This window comes from Epinephelus lanceolatus, chromosome 17 (assembly GCF_041903045.1).
Source record: "Epinephelus lanceolatus isolate andai-2023 chromosome 17, ASM4190304v1, whole genome shotgun sequence".
NCBI classification, from domain to species: Eukaryota; Metazoa; Chordata; class Actinopteri; order Perciformes; family Serranidae; genus Epinephelus; species Epinephelus lanceolatus.
In genome coordinates, this window is record NC_135750.1 from 43,335,040 (window position 1) to 43,354,438 (window position 19,399).

Sequence of the window (19,399 nt, forward strand, 5' to 3'; positions counted from 1 at the left end):
GAGTTTACAAATCTTTTTTGTATTTGTGGAAGGTGTTTTATATTTACAGATTACACATTTACACACAGATTGTCAATCTGTTCACACACATAATTATGAAACAAATCTATCTCCATAGTCCACTTTCAGGGAGGCTCAGTTTCCCTGGGACCTAATGGAGCGGTAGGCAGGAGAGGACGCTTGGTGTATGCATGATGATTGGAGGAATTGTCTAAAAGGCTGAACCCCTTTGTGATTGACACACATGAAAATCCAATAACAAAAGATCAAAAATCACAAACCCACAATAAGCTAATTCCACTGAAAAAGTTTCTTTATTCTGAGTCAGTGACAAGTTGCTCACAAAGTTGACTTGTGCATATATCTGTTTGGCAATCAGTTACGACAGCTGCCATTCTTTGGATTATAAAAAGTAAAAACAAATTATTCTGGAAAACAAAAACATTGCCATTACCATGAAACATTCAGTTCTGACACTGCACTAAACTAACAACAACTCAGCATGTAGATTGCAGTGAATACCTCACTTCAATGTTGTGGTAGCACAGAAACCTGCACAAAGGTCACTCAGTTGGCAGATTTCTTTTGAATGTGTGAAAAGAAAACATCAAAGGTACAGTATGAATAATGTTCAATCACTGATATAGGAAAGAATGATGAAAATATATTAGCATGCAAATTCTGTATAATGCCCTCCTACTCATTCAGAGATATTGTTTGAGTCTGACAGGTATTCAAAATTAAACAAATTATACATCAAGATTTATACTTTGATCAAAATAAAGCAGATTAACTGTCTTAATGAAGAATTCATTTTCTACTTAATTCCAGATTTAAATTAAAAAAACAGTGAGACCAGAAGAAAACACTGCTGCTGTAAATGCAAAACTGAATGTGGTAAAAACTTCACTTGAAGAGCCCTGTAAGGCTTTAGCGCATAGTCCATGCCAAAGATTGCAAGGCTTTTTGTGTTATTGGCACTAACTGCTACAATACCCATGAGCTTTGGCCGCCATTGTCATGACGAAAAAGCCAGTCAGACACATGAATTAGAGCTGGTGAAACAAATGCTGCATTTCCACTGGATGGTGCGGCATGGTTCTACTCAACTCCACCTCAACTCTTTATTATTTTTTTTCCAGTAGCAAAAGTAGATAGTACCTGGTACCTGGTGGTTTGTTGGTACCACCTCGGTCAACGATCCAAACAAGCTGAGCCCATACTAGAAGATGGAGTTAAAACAATGCAGACCACTGACTGGTTAGAAAGTGCAACAGGGCACAACCTGCAAAACCCCACAATTTTTAGCGGCTGTACACATGCCGCATCTGTAACTGCCTGGAAAATGCAAAGTCAGGTGCTGGGTGCTACTCTTGTGCCTACTCTGTGCCAACTTTCAAGAGCGAGGCGGCAGGTTGTATCTGAGGTTGCTAAGCAACCTTAACAAGCACCATATCATAGCCTATTTACCTGAAATCAGAGTGCAGAGCTGATCCTCTTCCAGGTGCTGTTTGTGTGTAGGCCTACTGTCTGTGGGACAGATGTAAAGCTCTGGCAGCCCTGCACTAAAATGATCAACATCTTCTCCATATTTACTACAGACAGATAGTTACAGAAAAGGGAAAGATGCCAACTGTGATTGGTTGTTCCTTGCTAGATGACATGCAGTGCATGCTGCTGTGTTACAAAAGTTGAACTCTGTTTATTGCAGGGTGCAGCCGCTAAGCCCTGAAAAATAGGCACTTGGGAAACCGTGCGCGCCAGGACGCCATTGCTCTGACGTTTGAGTGCATCTGCTGTGCTGCTGTGAAAACAATTAATTAGGTGGCGCAAAAAACATAGCATGTGCACGGCCCCTTAAATAGTCAAGCAACAGCAATTTTTTTTGTTGTTCAATTGACACAGATTTTTTAAAGGCAGCCCAAAAACTAAAAACTCACATATACACAATAATAAACAAAACAGAAGAAAGGACTTGGTACCAAAAGTGAGTTGGCTTGAGCAGAGCTAAGCCATGCAGTGGAACTGCAGTGTCAGGCTCTGATTAGGCCACATGGAGATGTGGCTAAAGGCACAGCTACTTCAAAAACCCCTTGGCAAAACGTATTAGGCAAAGCAGCATGGTGCGCCTATAGAGTAGGACTGCGTATGCAACCTGATCATGAAATGTGGGAAAAAAAATAGATTCAAGCAGTGCTCTCTCTCTCTCTCTCTCTCTCTCTCTCTCTCTCTCTCTCTCTCCTACACAAAACTATCACAACATGAGATATGCATTCCCCCTTCTCTCTCACAACTAGCTAACTAGCTAGCTAGCCTATTTACTAGCATAGTAAACAGCATTATCAGCGGAGAAATTTGCCCGGCTGCTCATGTTACTATGTGCATGCGTTCACCAATAAGCACCTAATACTGGGATGACCTTGAATTATAAAGTTCAGTGTATTGAAATACCACTCTGAATTTGTCATCATCCTGATGTGCTTACTACAATTACTGACATCAAAACAGGAAGAAAAGATGGTGTGAGGTGAGTTAGTAAAGCCTGGCTCTTGCTTGATTTGATTGGCTGCCTGGGCCAAGTGTGACACTGATGAGCAGTGCAACCACGCCTTGCGCTGAAAAGTTGAGATTATTTCTAACATTTATGGGTGTCTAAAAAACGCCAGAAAAACTGACGTGATGCAAGAGAGGAGCACGAGCCAGGTACAACATACCATAGGAAAACAATGGTTTTGTTACTGATGCATTTGTTTAGTTAGTGAGACTGACTAACTGTAACTACCTGAGCAAACGAACTGACTACACGCTGAAGATGAGTTGCACAATGTCCTTACAGTGATATAAGCACAATAATGCACGCTAAGCTGTTCCAGTGTAGAAAGTAATACATGTACTTTTACTCTCTTAAATTGGGGTATACACCTCTCACTACGTTGACTGATACATAGTTATGCATACTTTCTATATTAAGCTAATCTCACAAACTGGCAATTGCTCACACATACACACACACACACACACACACACGATGCAGACTACACCCAAGCCAAATCAATTCAGTTTCAGCCAGTTAACTAACCCTGGATTCCAGCGGCACAGCTGTACCGCAGGCCAGCAGCCATGCCAGACAATGCTTCTGAAAATTGTTTGTTTTGTTTTGTGTGAAGAGATTAAACAGAGTGCTTCACAGCAAATATTTGTCATTTGTGTGATTCCTGATATGGCACTTTAATAGTAATTAACACTTCACATTTGTTACTTTTAGTCTACTTTTTGAGGACCTGTTTGAACATAGTACATTGATTTAATAAATCGCATCTACTACTAAAGTATTGTTTTACGAGATGGCTTGCAGCTATACTGCCAGACACTGCTATGTGTGTGTCTCTGGGGGAGTGTCAGTGCATAGCTGTATAGATGCTGTTCATCATAGCTACCATTACTGTTCATCAGACCCGAATATCTCATTCAGCTCTGAATATAGCGCAGTAATCGACAGGCTCATGTGTTGTTCTTTCTGCCACTAAATCCATCTTTCAAACTATCTCATGCTTACATTAACAACAGCCCTATTTAAGAGGCTTAAACCAGGGCTACTGTTAGCTGGAACAGCAGTTGCTGGGAGCAACATACAAAAAAAGACTGAGGAAGTAGGCTGAGCTAAACTTTCAAATCTAAGCAATCACATACAAGCTTCTAGCAACCACTGTTGTGACTGAAAATGATGTGAGGGAAATGGATACGTCACTACTGTCAAACTAAAATAACTTATTGAAACCAAAAAAAAAAAGCTGGATTTTTATATCTGAGTGCATTATGACCTACCTGAAGAACTCATCAAGTGAAGTAACAAATACAAAGGGTCCAGACTGGCATTAACACATCACACCAACTACATGTTGTACAGCTCTGATACAAAATGTACAAGAACATGTGTACACACATGTAAAATGAGTCAAATAATGCCTTTGTTTGGATTAAGCGCTGCTAACAACACATTTTCTGGTTCCCAACCTAACATAGATCAAAACTTACAGTATATTCTTATATACTCACATAAAATGTGTATTCTGTAACCCGAATTCATGCACAAAAATGTAGTTTTCAGTGTATAAAGAGCACACTGTTACAACTCTATTGGCTATATATGACTATAGGACATGGCAAACCAAGTAAATAAAACATAGTTACAACTTGCTTAGTTTATATAAACATAACTGTGTTAGTTTCATATTTGTGCAAAATAGAAATGTGCAGGTTAAAACAGATACTACAAAGAAACTTTCAGATATAAAATGTTAAAGATTCAGTCCCTTATTTTGTTACAGCACCCAACAACAACCCAAACCTTCCTCTCCATTCTCTTGAAGTTTTAAAGATGACGGGATGAGCGTGGAACAGAGAAGGCAGCTGAATTCTGTAAAAAGTCAGGGAGTGTATCTTTGAAATAAACTATCTGGTAAAAGTCACATTGCCTGACAAAAGAATTGCTATTGAGATTCTAACTTCAAACAACAAAATAAATGAACAAATTCTACTTTAACGTTTTCATCAGGTCAGATGTTGTTAATTGTGAATCATGGTTCTAATTACTTCGTATGGTGGCTGAGAGAGCTCAGAGCACTCTAAATCAGTCAAGTAAACAGACAAAATACAAAGACAATCCAACTCAATCAACAAAACACAATAGATAATCGAATCGACAAAACACAAGCTAGCAGACAAAATAATGAAAATGTTCTGTCTTGCTTGTGGTTTGTGTTTTTGCTTGTTGTTTCTGAAGTTTCAGTGCTTTGAGCTCACTGTGCTTTTGTTGCTGAAAGGTTTGTTTTTAAAAATAAAATTGATCTAATAATTACAATAATAAAGCTATAATTACTTAAAAATTTAAAAATGAACAATAGGTGCATCCCACTCAGTGCACTTGCAACTCAAAAAATGGAAAAACAACAACAAAAAAATAAATAAAAATGAAACACCATTTTGACCCAGGTCTGTGTACAAGGCAGCTGTCAGTATGACATAAGGAATGCTTCTGTACATTTGATATTCAGTGAAACAGGAAAGTGTGACACACGGACAGAGGGCATTTTTTTCGATCATTTACGTGTACAGTAACAGCTGTTAACATATTCCGACTGTGACGTTTTTGTTTTTAACTAATTATATTCACAGTTACAAAACAATAAAATCATTTGAAAAACAAACTTGACAAATTTAACATTATTTGAGTAAAAAAACAAAACAACTATATTGCATGCAATATATTTTTCTGCATGTGATAGAGACTGGATATGTGTTGCATGCAGATAGATAAATCATGGGTTTTTTCTCTCTTACAAGTGTCAGTCATCCGTACCTAATCAGCACGTGGACACTGCCCTCTGAGAATCTTTATGCTTATTCTGTACGTAAAATCATGTTTCATCAATTAATCTATTTACAAAGACTGAGAACTTCTATACAATCCTTTGTCTTATATGTTACAATACTTACAGTACAGCATTGGATCATGGTGTCCATTAACACCTCAATAGAAAAAGCAAAGAATATCATATATGTGACCAGGCATGATGTTAGATGCTGGTTTTAGAGTATTTCCTCTATGGCACAATGATTCTAACAAAATGTCATAGCTGCTTGTAAAAGGATTGTTGAAAAGGCAGTGAATTAGAAAATATCAAGAAGGAATCATCAAGAGGGTATCCCTTTGTTTTTTTGTTTTTTTTGTTTTTCTTGGAAACACATGGCATCTACCTGCTCTGTGAGCTGCTCTGATTTCTGTATCACAGTTAAAGTATTGATGTTACATCAAACCCAACAAATAGCATGTGCTAAAGTGTCCATGCCTCACTTTCACTACAAGATAAATAGATCAAACTGTATGCAGTCAAAGAAACACATCAGTATATACAGTTGTGTCCCTGTGGCTGTGATGGTTGTCCTGTCCAGAGAGCCTCAATAACTAAACCAACGATGGTGCAACGTCTCCACTTTCCAGTGTTACCAAAGTTAATGTGCTCTCCCACTACAACCAGAGCCTCCGACGTTACTGGCCCTGTGTTCAGCCTCCTGGAAAAATGTTGAAATGCCAACTCCAGGTTTGGGTAAAAACTCAAAGATACCTCAAAATGTCTTCAAGTTTCCTTTCTGTGGCATCATGAAGACAGTCTTTAGTAGCCTTACTTCTTAGCCAGTTGGAAAGGATGTTGACCCTTTAAACATACGTGTAAACACAGTTAGTCACTTCAGAAATACAAGTGAATGCGTTCAGGGATATTAAATTGTGTAATACATAAGGGATTATTTATCATTAGTGTTTGATGTCCAGTGCATTCCAGATTTATTTTAGCATTAGCTCCTGATTTACTTTTATACTTTTCTTACATTTTTACATTTGCATTTTATGAAGAACATGAGTGTGTGAGCTGGCTGTCAGTTGAAAGCTGCTGCTGCAACAGCAATCTTTCAAGTCTTTTAGTGCCACCTACAGGTGGAATTGTACCAAATGCTGCAAAGTTGTTCAGCATCCCCATCTGTATAACCAACATATTCTTACTCCGACCTTGTCACATGTTGATGTTTGGTCATGGACTTTTCATTTCAAGATATGGCATGTAAAGTACCTGGGTGTTTTGGTTGTTAACGTTCTGGGATACCATGTCAAATTCAGCCTGTTAAATGCATTGTCTGATTTCAAAATACACTTCTGTTTTCACAGGAATTGTAGAGTTTGCATACGATCTCCACAAAACATTGCAAATCAACGTTTTTTTTCTTCAGCAACAAACGCACGTGCTTACGTTTTGCCAACACATACACGTGGTTGGCATCAGGAAAACAGAACAGAATTTGGCTTTTCAGTCTTATGGGTCAGGGGTTGTTGGACCCACCTGCCCTACTCGGACTTTCGCTGCCTTAACTTTCATTCTTGTCCCACTGCTTTTCCCCCGACACCACTGGACACAGTTAAATAATAACTGCAATCGGCTGTGTATCATGCCAACATGAAAGGATGGCTTTTGTCGTCGGTGTCTGACACCGGAAGTCACTGACCAAGCACCAATTTTTGACCACTTGGAGTGAGACCGGGCTGAAATCACATTAAAATGCAATACTAGCATGTAGGCATTAAAAGCTTGGTTTTCAACGACTTCGGAGTGAGACCGAGTTGATACAACATGCTGAATTTGGTTACCATGGAATATTACTTTAGAGATATGGCAGTGGTGGATTCACTAATGGCCTTGAGATTGTGCTATTGATGATATTGTAAAAAATGTCATGCATATGCTCATAGAGAACTTGTATAACCTGTTTCATTTTATTAAAGTTGATAGGTTGTAAAAATATCCAGTTTTAATGTTACTATTAGTGCCCCCTATGGGTAGAATTGTATAGAATTTCACACACTTGTCTGTGTATACAAAATTCCCAAATCTGGTTGCAATTTAATTTAGCATTAAGAAGTTATAAGGTTATTAAGTTTATTAGGCAACTGCTTTAAAGGTTTGGTAACCAATTACAGACAAATGGTGATTGATACCCAAGATGAACTGAAGAGATCTGTTCAGGGTCATCTAAATAATATGGTATGTACCAAATCTGGTGCCGAGATGAGATATGGGCCAAAAAAGCAAAAATAATGGGTATGCCAAAAAACTCCAAAATGGCAAAAAAAAAAACAAACAAACAAAAAAACGTGTTGGCGCAAATGGGTGAGGACTATGTTAGTCAAAGTGCCATCATCCAATGAACAGACCGTGCATATATTGTTTTGTTACGCCTCATGGTGCATGAGTTACTAGCCAAAAAGTAAAACACATGACAACTCATCAGATGGTTGCGTTTTTGGTACCATGTATGAATATGTGATGCATTTCCAGATGGCACACCAGGGATAAAGTATCAATACTTTAGCACCTGTACTTGCTGATATTTCAGCTTTCAAAGGTCTGTCTGTACCCAGTTGAGATGTGATATCCTGCCTCTGGCAGCAGAGACTAGACGTTTTCATTCAGTTCCAGAAGAGAATAGAAAATGTCAACTGTGTGACCTCGGAGAGAAAATGAAATACACTTTTTGTTTGACTGTCCAGTTTATCACAATCTCAGATGTAAGCTTTTCGTGAAATTGTCTGCAGAATGATTTGTTTTTCATGTCTGATGAATGTAGACTTGAGTTTCTGTTTACAGACAAAGTATTTCAGTTAGCTGGGTTTGTGTCAAATGCTTACAAACTGCGTTTGAGGGCACTTAATGTTTGACATTTTAAAGATATGGTTTGTACCATGATGTTATGCTCTTGATTTACAATAAATGGAACAGAAGCAAATTGATGCAAAAACTTGGTGAAATAATAAATAAATGATTTGAAATTTACAATCATTTAATCAGCTGTTTGTTTTTGACTGTTTTATAACATGTTTAGGACAATAAACACAATTATTGTTTATATATGATTTAGGGAACCTCAAACAGGCATTTGATTGTATGAAAAACCAGTCATCTCTACGGAAAGGGTGGAAATGATCAGTTGTTGACAAATACAAATACAAAGACTACACACAGAAGCTCTTCCTTTTAATTCTAGGGTGGTGCATGGTCAACAAGTCTCAAGTTTAGGAACTTTGGGGTTTCTTTCAATTCATCTTTAATAAAGATTAAAAATGAATTGAGTAGAGCCACAAAACAGAAGAACTTATCCGAAGGATATTTCTATCTATCTATCTATCTATCTATCTATCTATCTATCTATCTATCTATCTCCAGACGTCCCTCTCCCTACCAACGCTTTTGACGAGAATAAGTGTGATGATATTTGTTGTACTTCCCAACAAAGCAACTAGAAGACTGTAACTGATCAGGAAATACTGCAGCCTGGTAGAAGAAGCTGTGGTCAAATTATTCCAATCATCCCAGATGGCTCCACTGGCTGGCTGTTTGGTTTCAAAATCCATTTTTATGTTTTGGTATATGTAATGCATTATATGGCCTTGCTCTAAGGTTGTCAGCTTGTTGGGAAAAGACTCAGGTCAACAGTTTCTCTGTTCCCACATACAAGGTTGGAATGTAATAAATGATATTGTATTTATTATGCTCCCATTGAACAGCCTGCTTGCTGCCCTGATCGTTTCCAGCTGTATTACATTCGTTTCAACTCAAACTGAAGAGCTTTTAATGCCTATGTGGTAAAATTGCATTTTTCTGTGATTCTCACTTAGAAGCTGTCAAACATCAGTGCTTAGTCAGGGACTTCCAGTGTCAGACAGCAACCAAAAAAGCCACCCTTTCACATCAGCATGATATGTGGCTGGTCACCATTATTGTTAAACACTGCCGGGCGTCATCAGGAGGAAATTTGGCAGGACAATGATAAAAATTAAGAAGACAGAAGTCCAGGTAGGGCGGGGTGGATGGGTCCAACAACCACCGACTTTGATGGCTATGGAGGCTGATGTTTGCTTACCATAAGATTATAAAGCCAAACCCTGTTCTTTTTTCTTGAATCCAACCACGTGAGTGTGTTGGCTAAACGTAACCATGTGCGTCTGTTGTTGAAGGAAAAAAATGTCAATTTGTAGTGTTATACCAACACAGTGCATTTATTTTGAAAGAGACTGCATGCAAACTGTACATTTCCTGTGAAAACTGAAGTGTATTTCAAATTCAGACAATGCGTGTAACAGGCTGAAGTTGACATGGCGTCCCAGAACATCAACAACCAACGCACCCAGGGTAGTTTGCATGTAATATCTCAACACTGAAAGTTCATATCATGACCAAACGTTGATATTTGACGAGGTCAGCGTAAGAATGTGTTGGTGATTCATGCCTGGTGTGTATTTTCTAGCAGTGCTGAATAATATTTGTGAGTGTGATGTGATGTCATCGTCATGTCATTCCATGTTAATAATGTCAAAGGGTGATTGTTGTACTGGTGCCTCAGCCTTCCAGTTTGTATTCAGCTGGCAGACACTGATTCTGCATAGAAATCCTGTCTTATCCTTTTACAGACCTGCCCTTTTGCCTGAAAACTAGTCTTATTTGTTTACATAATACATCTCTGTTGTGCAACCATCTGATTTAAATCTTATTTTAATAGTTTCACTACTGTCTTTTGGATCATCCATCCATCCAATGTGCATTTAACAAGCACAAACAATTGCAGAAGAGGATGTACTTCCTTAGAAAGCTGAACCAATTTAAATTGGACAACCGTATTCTGGAGTTGTTCTATAAGGCCCTGTTGTAAAGTCTCCTAACCTTTGGCCTTATTTGTGCCTTTGGAAACATGTACATTCAGGACCAGAAAAAACTGCAACGTATGGTCAAATTTGCAAGCAAAATCATTGTTGACCAGGCCTTGGCAACTCAATTGTACTTATTTCTAAGAAGACAGACCAGATTTTAACTAACCCAACCCACCCCATCTATGTGAAATTTAAAAAAAGTAAAAGGTTAAGCGGCAGAATTCAGCATGAAGCCTTTCCCAGCTCAACATTGGGCGAGAGGCAGGGTACACCCTGGACAGGTCCCTGTCGATCACAGGGCTAACACATAGGGCAATTTAGAGTCACCAATTAAACTATCTCCAACCTGCATGTCTTTGGACTGTGGGAGTGCCCGGAGAAAACCCATGCTGACACAAGGAGAACATGCAAACTCTGAACAGAAAGGTTCCCTTCTGGGATTGAACCAGGAACCCTCTTGCTGTGAGACAACAGTGCTAACCACTACACCACTGTGCCACCCCCTTTTGGATCATTTATTTGTAAATTTGTATACAGTTTTACAACTATGTGCTTGTATTTTGCAGTTCTTGAAGTAGATTGTTCTTTTTTATGCTGTCTATGGATACATTATTTAGCAGAATAATATGTTTACAACAATTATTCATTATTATTATTATTATTATTATTGATAATATTGTTATTTATAATACTAATACTAATAATTATTATTGTTGTTGTTCTTGTTGTAGGTTTGCACTGGACATCATGGCAGCAGTGTGAAAAAGTGTATATTGAGAGATCTTTCAATTACATTTAAAACATGTTTAGGTCCATGTGATACTGTTGTCCAACCAAAATATTGTCTGTAACATAATTAAAGAGCTCAAACAAAACCACATCATTCAGTCCATGCTGTGAGGCACACACAAATGCACCTTCAAATCCAAATGGGTTAGCATTGTTTGGAGACCACCATCAAACCAGTGATCACAGCTCTGTACAGACAGGATCACTTCAGAAAAATAATATAGAAATACCACTGGAACAATACAGTGCAGTTAATATCAGCTATAGGCTAGCTGCACCTCTGAGTAACACAAAATATATCTTTTAATTGGTCTGCAGAAGTTTATACCATATCCCGCAGCATTTTGACACTACAGTCTGCACTATAAATAACCTCTAAACATATACAGTTTACATACCTGACTTGTTACTTAGTGTTACAGTACATTAATAAATTTCTTTTTAGCCTTAAAAACAAACTGAAATATTCATGTGGCAAAGCTGTCTATATTCTTTACCTCCTTCAGTTACTGGACTTGTGCCCCTGTATAATGAATACTCCTCCTCAGTCAGATAGTTTCTCAGCAGACATTTTGACATGTGACAGCAGGAAAAGCAGATGAAAATAATGAATGAATAACGGATGAATTGGATTTAGCCGCTTCAGTTTTAGGGTTCCCGTAATGTGCATGCTTGCTCACTGTCACATTGTTATGGCTTACTGGCACACTTGTATGGAGCCTTTGTTAATGGTCTTAGATATGCTTTTCCTTCCAGTCAAAGTCATCATGTCTCCTGTGAGAAAGGTCTGTTAAATGTCTGCAAATGTGAGAGGTAAAGTGAAAGATTTGAACTTTAAGAGCAAGTGTCTTTAACTCAAAGACATTAAACCTCAGTTTAAGTGGGTCTGCAGTAGGTTTAACTTTAAGTGCAGATACAGTAATCCCTAGTGGCATTTATGTGATATCTACAGGATACAGCAGCTGGTTCAGTCTTAGCTACAGGTACAGTTTAGAGATCTTGTCCCAGTCTGTTCTCATTCCAAAGTACCGCTGCTTTGTCAGATATTTTTGTGTCTGACACTTACACCAAAAGCCACCTTTTGTGGCAGTATGTTATACCACCGGGGGATGTCAGTTTGTATATGCAGCAATGCAGAACCATTTGCAGTGTTATGATACACCACCGGTCAGCCGGACAACACGTGTTGCAGCAGTATGATACACTGCCGGACGCTGTCAGTTTGAAACCCTGCTGGTAATGACAGAATATAGCTGAAAGCTATATGGTGTTGCTATGTTAGTATATTAAGCTATATTAGTAGCTCAAAAGTCTCTATAGGGAGGGTGAAAGGGGCAGTGGATGGGTCCAGCAGACCCTGGACTTTTACCCAGGAGTCTGGTATTTCCTACTCATATTAAAGTAATGTAGAGCTAAACCATGCTGTTTTTTTTCTAAAACTAACCACGTGTTTTTGTTGACCTCCTGTTGTTGGTAGCGGCATCCTGGAACATCAACAACAGACACATGAGTATACCTAGTGCCTAACATGTAGACATGAAAGTCCACTGACAAAGTGGCCATATGTGATGACTTAGGATGAGAATGTGTTGCCCGTCCCATGCTAAACTAAAAGTCAGCGTTGAGTTATTTTGTCAGCTGACTGTCAACCACAATCTTTTCCTAACCATAACCAGGGAGTTTTGTTGCCTAATCCTAACCACAGACCCCTTGTATCAAAATACAATGCAAAAGGCTGCCCCCGGCACCATCAGGCATTATGATCAAGCATCAAAATATGACGAGCAGGGATGATATCACGGCATCTTAGGAACCATGGGTTTTGGGTAATCTGAAATTATGCATTTGTGAAATGCTTTTGTGTTTAAAAACAGTTTTCTAAAATGCTGTATCTTACAGAAAAGGATTATTAATTATAATTAATCTAGTGGCACTCTCTAGCCTCCATAAATTAGTAAGTTTGAAACATTTTTGAGAACGAAACCAAAATCCTCAGAAATGTACGTTTAATTGTGATGGTCACTTTGAATGCAATCAACACTGAACATTTCAGAACGTATCTGGACATCAGTATTTATGATCATTATGGAGGCTAGAGGCTAATGCAAGGGTTGATGTAAGGTACTGTGCAGCAAGAGGATGTGGTGAATAGGTTTATTACTGACAAGGATCCAACAAAAATCTCTCATGGCAACATCAAATCCAGGCAATCCAAAACACAAACAAAGCTTTATCAAAGAGCAGCAGCATGGATCAAGCTCCACTCCGGTCAGTCCATCCATTTCTTCAACACTGAGTCACTTGGTAAAGTTACTGAGGTTAACTTAAAGAGCACAGCTACTCAATAAAATGTTCATTAATGAAATGAAAATCCCATAGTTCTTGATTACAAAAAGAAAAGAAAAAAATTATCTCCATTGTCCAAGCCGGTTACAGCTTTCTTCATAAGTGGATGACACAATGTGACGATTGCAACAGCATGCCTTAATGGTGAGCAGCAATATTTTCCATCCAGCAATAAGGGTTGTGCACTGTGCATCAGATTAGAAGACACACACACAAACAATCTACAAACACTGCAGTTAATACACAGAGCCTCACAATCATAAAGCACAAAGCTGCTGCCTGTAAAATCTGGCTTTCTGCTGTCCATCTTAACATTTACTTTTTAGAATCTGTCATGCCTGAACTTTAAAGCTTCAAATGATTAAGAGATCTTGGTTGAAACTCTCCTCCAGGACTCAAGTGTTAACAGCAAACTGTGACTGTCTGGAAGGACTTGATTCAAAATCATATCTCAAAGACTAGATTTAAGGCTGTTCCTTGATGACTGATTAACACAACAGATATAATGCCTGCATTACTTTGATAGCATAACAAGACTAGCAGCCCCTTGTGACGCCAATGGTTATTACAACCAACTGTAGTTAAATGGAACAGTCAGTCTATATAATTCTTCATGAAGCATTTACAGTTGAGGGTGGCACTTTTGGACTGTTCATGGAGTATTCAAAGTGGAACGGCTTCATATTTAAGGGAGCATGACATATACAGCAAATGCCATGGCAAACTGCTCATAATTTTGTTTTTGTAATAATTGTAATTTTGTAATAATTTTGTAGTTTTTTTTCAGTATTTTTTGTGTATAAATTCAAGGTGGAACTAATTGTGGGAATGAATGAACCATCCTAAATCATTAGGAATCATATGGAACGTGATGCAAATTTACTGGAACTCTGGGCATCATTTTTGGAGTTAACTCCAGGGGAAACTTTGTCTTGATGATTGTTTTAGACCAGAAATCCTGAAGACTCTACAATCATTAAGAATTAGTTTTGGGGATTTGTGGAAAATGATAATGTAATATTATTATTAACTTTTATTTCACAGATAAAAAACATTAAATTGTGAAGACAATAAAGCCCCCACAAAATAGCATTTTAATTATTTAATTTACAAATCCACCCTTACAGTGCCAAAGTTGGAGGCCCTGCTGTCAACAACTGAACCTATGAAACTATAGCCTGACTGATACTGGGTTTTGAGGCCAATACAGATATCGTTGTTTGGGACTTATAAAGCCCTGAAAACATTTAAAGGCAGTAAAATGAGAAAAGAGGAAACATAAAGGTTTTTTACCCTTTACCATAACCTAAATGGAAGAAAATGTTCAGAGCTTTTCTTTGTACACTTCATTTGTACCATTTAGGGTAGTATACCCTGACTGCTTGATGTATAGGGTTAGGCTATAATTGTGACCCCTCTGATACTCTTTTATTGCCCACTGTCACTGATGGGTGCCACATGATAACAATCCCAAATGTAATAAATAGTAGTTAATTATGAATCTCAATAAATTATACACGTAATGTATGATAGAAAAATCAGTTTAACGTAGTCAGCATTATTATTTTTTTTTTTTTTTACATCATAAGCAGGTTTACATCATCAGTTTTTATTATTTCTTTTTTGAATGCAGTTATAATGTTAAGCACAGCTATTATCAGTTTCCACAGGATCTGTACCAAATTTCATGTCATCTGGCCAATATTTATTGAGATATGGTGCTCTGGACCAAAGTGCCTGTATGGACTGATGGACCAGCATTGCCATCCTATCATTAATGAGACAAAAAGAATGTATACTTTGGTGACAGCCTTAAATCTGATCCTATAAGTCTGCCTGTCCATCAGTACAATATGAGCATATGACCAAAAATTCAAAGTACAGACTTTAAACAGCTTTCTGTCACTAGTGTTTATGCAGTGCCTGTAAATGGTTGATTTTTAAACACCTCATCACAAAGAGGAGAGTTCAGCTAAGACTTTCCAAATGCTAACACATGATTTTTCCAGCCCCACACCTCAGTGCAGCATGGTCTATTACAATAAAACTGAACAATATCATACAATAAGTTAATGAGCATTATCCACTTAATATTATGCACAAATATCATGCAGATGTTGCAACATTATTATTTTTACTTATCCAATCATATTAAAATAATGCATAGATATAAAATCCAATACATAAACACTATCATATGTATTAAAATAAACAATCTGTACAAAAATGTTGCCATATATTTTTAGGATTTCATTTTTTCCCACATATAACAGAATAGGGAAAAGTAAAAAAATAAATATCCTATGTACAATCACACAAGTCATTCCAAAGTTATCGTCACTGCAAGTGGAAAACAAAATGCAAATATATCAAAGGTTAGTTCAAACAATGTTCACAGTGAAGTTAGCATATAGTATGTCAGCTGCTGCAACACAAATCACATTGTCAAACTCTCAACTTACTTTATTCCAACATCCTGGTACAGGTAAGCCATCGTCTCCCTGGATAAATAAAAACAAGATGCAAAGTAAAAAATAAAGTATGATAATAACATTATTGTGAGTGAAGCAATAACACATACAAAAGCAGCTTATAATTATATAAATTAAACTGTTGAAATTAGTATTCTCTTTTTTGATTGCCCTTGTAAAATGTGTAGTTCCAATCTGTGATTATGACTGGCTGAGCCAGATTCAAAGCCATTGTAAAATACTCTATGAACACACATAATTACAATTTCAGTACAATTAGGCCATCCAGGGCTCTGGAAGTAAACACTCCCTTGTAAAATGTATAGTTCCAATCTGTGATTATGATTGGCTGAACCAGATTCAAAGCCATTGTAAAATACTCTATGAGCACACATAATTACAATTCCAGTACAATTACACCTTTAATAGTACTGCACCAATTAGTCACCTATTGTTATATGGGACATACAGTTAAAGAAGGCAACCGCCAAATGAAACCCAAATCATTCATCATCTGCAAGGATGAGAACGGTCATAAGTACAGTATGCAATGCTGACATTCACTGAATGCACAAAAACCATAAAAATACTGGGAAAGAAACAAACAAGCCTACAGGGATTTATGTTTGAGCAGTGAGGGAACCAACTGTGTCCTCTTGCTTTGTTGGAGAAATACCTGTCATTGCCGCTGCCCAATCCACCAGCCATTAAGTGCCATTCGAGGTGGACAAACTCCACCAACTAGTTAGCAATGTTGTTTTATTACAGTGTAATGTTAGCTTGGTTACCCAGCATATACGGGGCTACGCTGTAAAACAAATGATATTGCTGGCAAGTAAAAATAGCTCAACAGCTTTTAACTGTATTTATTCAATTTTTTCGCCCAAACCACGTTTTACATGACTACATTGAACACATCATAAGAACACAGTAGTCATTTTTACTGAATAGAGCTAGAACGCATCATAATGCATTCAAAGTAGCCATTTTTACTAAACAGAGTTTGAATGTATCATAATGTAACTTAATGCAACATCCATTAGCTGCAAACAACTAACGTTTAACTAGCGCTCCTCCTGCTGATTTTACCATGAATTCCTTGTTCACAGTGTAGCATTATCAGGGAAACAAAAGGGTGCGTCCTCTGACCTGAGGATAGCGAGTTCACTGTGTCCCTTTATCCCGCAGGCATCCCAGGGAACATCACGGGTTGTCCCAAACACGCTTTTTATTGCCCTCAAGATGACGGGACTCCGGCTGCTACTACCCATCTCGTCACACAATAGTACGATCACAGAGCTCATTTACCAAACACTCGTTATATTCTTGTTGTAACTGCTCATTGATTAAAGTTTGGCCTGGAGCCCTGCTCTTTGCCCTGCACATAACTGATGGGTAACACTTCATAAGTCAGCCCGCGTTTTAGAGTGTACCTCTCACCCACTTTCCCGGGAGTTAGCGTAAAACTCCCGGGAACTTACATGTACTTTCCCGGGAGTTAGAGCATAATTCCTCCCGGTCACTTACCACATACTTTCCCAGGAGTTAGAGTATCCCTCGCGGTCACTTACCACATACTTTCCAGGGAGTTAGTGTATAACGACGCGGTCACTTGGCACATACTTCCCCGGGAGTTAGAGTATCCCTCACGGTCACTTAGCACATACTTTACCGGGAGTTAGAGTCTAACTCGTCACTTATGTAATTTCCCAAAACTTATGGTTTAATTTCCTTATATGAATCTGTATATGTATGAAGTGCAGTAAAAACAAATGCTTTTGCCCTTTGCTCATGGCAGTTGATTCAGTCACTTTTATGTAGCCTATGTGTCATCAGGCAATTTCACCCACACTCCAGGGTTTTAATATTTATGTTTTGTTTACATTTCATTGAATGAGTTTGAATATGAATATGTCAAGAAATGGGTCTATATTCTGCAAATTGCCTAATTAATGGGCAGGCTGGAGTACAAAGCAAACTTACCTCTCTCAAGTGCACATCTCTGGAAGTCTTGTAGTGCCATCCGAGGACGAAACACAAACAATACAGTAATGTAATAATATAGCCTATATATATCTTAAAATACCCAATGATGAGTCATGAAAAGTTATAAAATGTTATTATTTAATTACACAGAAACCACATGGTAGGTGCTGTTCTCACATCTACAGCGTACTTTCACCAAAATTTACAGGGAAACTAGGCAGTACTTTCCACCTAAGTATATACTAACAAAAGAGACTGGGCTGGATTATGAAGTTTGCACTGTTTGCCCGTCCTTAGTCTGAAAGTACTGGGTAATTTCTGCAAAATTTACAGGGAAACTAGGCAGTACTTTCCACCTAAGTATATACTAAAAAAAGAGACCGGGCTGGATTATGAAGTGTGCACTGTTTGCCCGTCCTTAGTCTGAAAGTACTGGGTAATTTCACCAAAAATTACAGGGAAACTAGGCAGTACTTTCCACCTAAGTATATACTAACAAAAGAGACCGGGCTGGATTATGAAGTGTGCACTGTTTGCCTGTCCTTAGTCTGAAAGTACTGGGTAATTTCCGCAAAATTTACAGGGAAACTAGGCAGTACTTTCCACCTAAGTATATACTAACAAAAGGGACCAGGCTGGATTATGAAGTGTGCACTGTTTGCCTGTCCTTAGTCTGAAAGTACTGGGTAATTTCCCCAAAACTTACAGGGAAACTAGGCAGTACTTTCCACCTAAGTATATACAAACAAAAGAGACCGGGCTGGATTATGAAGTTTGCACTGTTTGCCTGTCCTTAGTCTGTAGCGTGGCACTCAAATGTTAACCCTTTAAAAACAGTTAGTTCAATGCTTCACAAGGTAACAATATTACCAGAAAATAATACAAAGACGAATCAAAGTGTCCCTGACAAAAAATAACAGAGTTCCACTGGTTGTCTTATTCAAATTCACTTTTGTTCCTTCTGTTATAAACTGTTCAGTTTAGTTTTAATCCTTTATTGTGACAAATGCACTTTTAAGTCACAAGTCAAGTGGAAAAGGTTGTTGTGATACTACTACCACACTGGAGTGTGATGCTCAAGTGATGGAGATAGAAGAGTGGATGGGCTCCTGCGGATAATAGGTGATCTTGATCCAATTCCTTGGGTCAAGGCAGAGATCAGGTTCATGGGTGGCTCGCCATCTCTCTCGTCAGGTAGAATCTCAAATCCACATGTAATTTTCCATAGGATCTCAAAAACCTCACCTGTGTAGAAACAGAGCTATTACTATTTTGCATCATCAACTTCAACTGTTTTATGGCCATAATCAATATCACATAAATACATCATAGTAACACAAAGTGAGCAGATGAATAAGTTTTAACTGTACAGTTTTTCTCAGCATGGAATACTTTATCCTGTCGTTATATTTCACATCATGAATTATTAGCCTATTAATCCATAACTTGTGATTATTAAGCATATTAATCAATTACAAATAATACGTATTTCCTTTTTAACTACAAAGTTAATGTTTTTAACCATTTGTTTAACATTTTTCAACTTAACTATGAA

The 19,399-nt window shown here is 37.9% G+C and overlaps 1 protein-coding gene across 2 annotated transcripts in view; it reads right to left on the bottom strand.

Moving 5' to 3' along the window:
- Positions 1 to 295: 295 nt before the first annotated feature.
- col13a1 (collagen, type XIII, alpha 1) overlaps positions 296 to 19,399 on the bottom strand; it is a 187,976-nt gene continuing 168,872 nt past the window's right edge. For both annotated transcript variants that reach the window (XM_078160554.1, XM_078160555.1), the window contains 2 exons: positions 15,850 to 15,888; positions 296 to 6,215 (listed from right to left, as the gene is read on the bottom strand). In XM_078160554.1, coding sequence (XP_078016680.1) covers positions 6,183 to 6,215; positions 15,850 to 15,888 — 72 coding nt within the window. In that variant the 3' untranslated portion in view covers positions 296 to 6,182. The remainder of the gene's footprint in view (positions 6,216 to 15,849; positions 15,889 to 19,399) is intronic.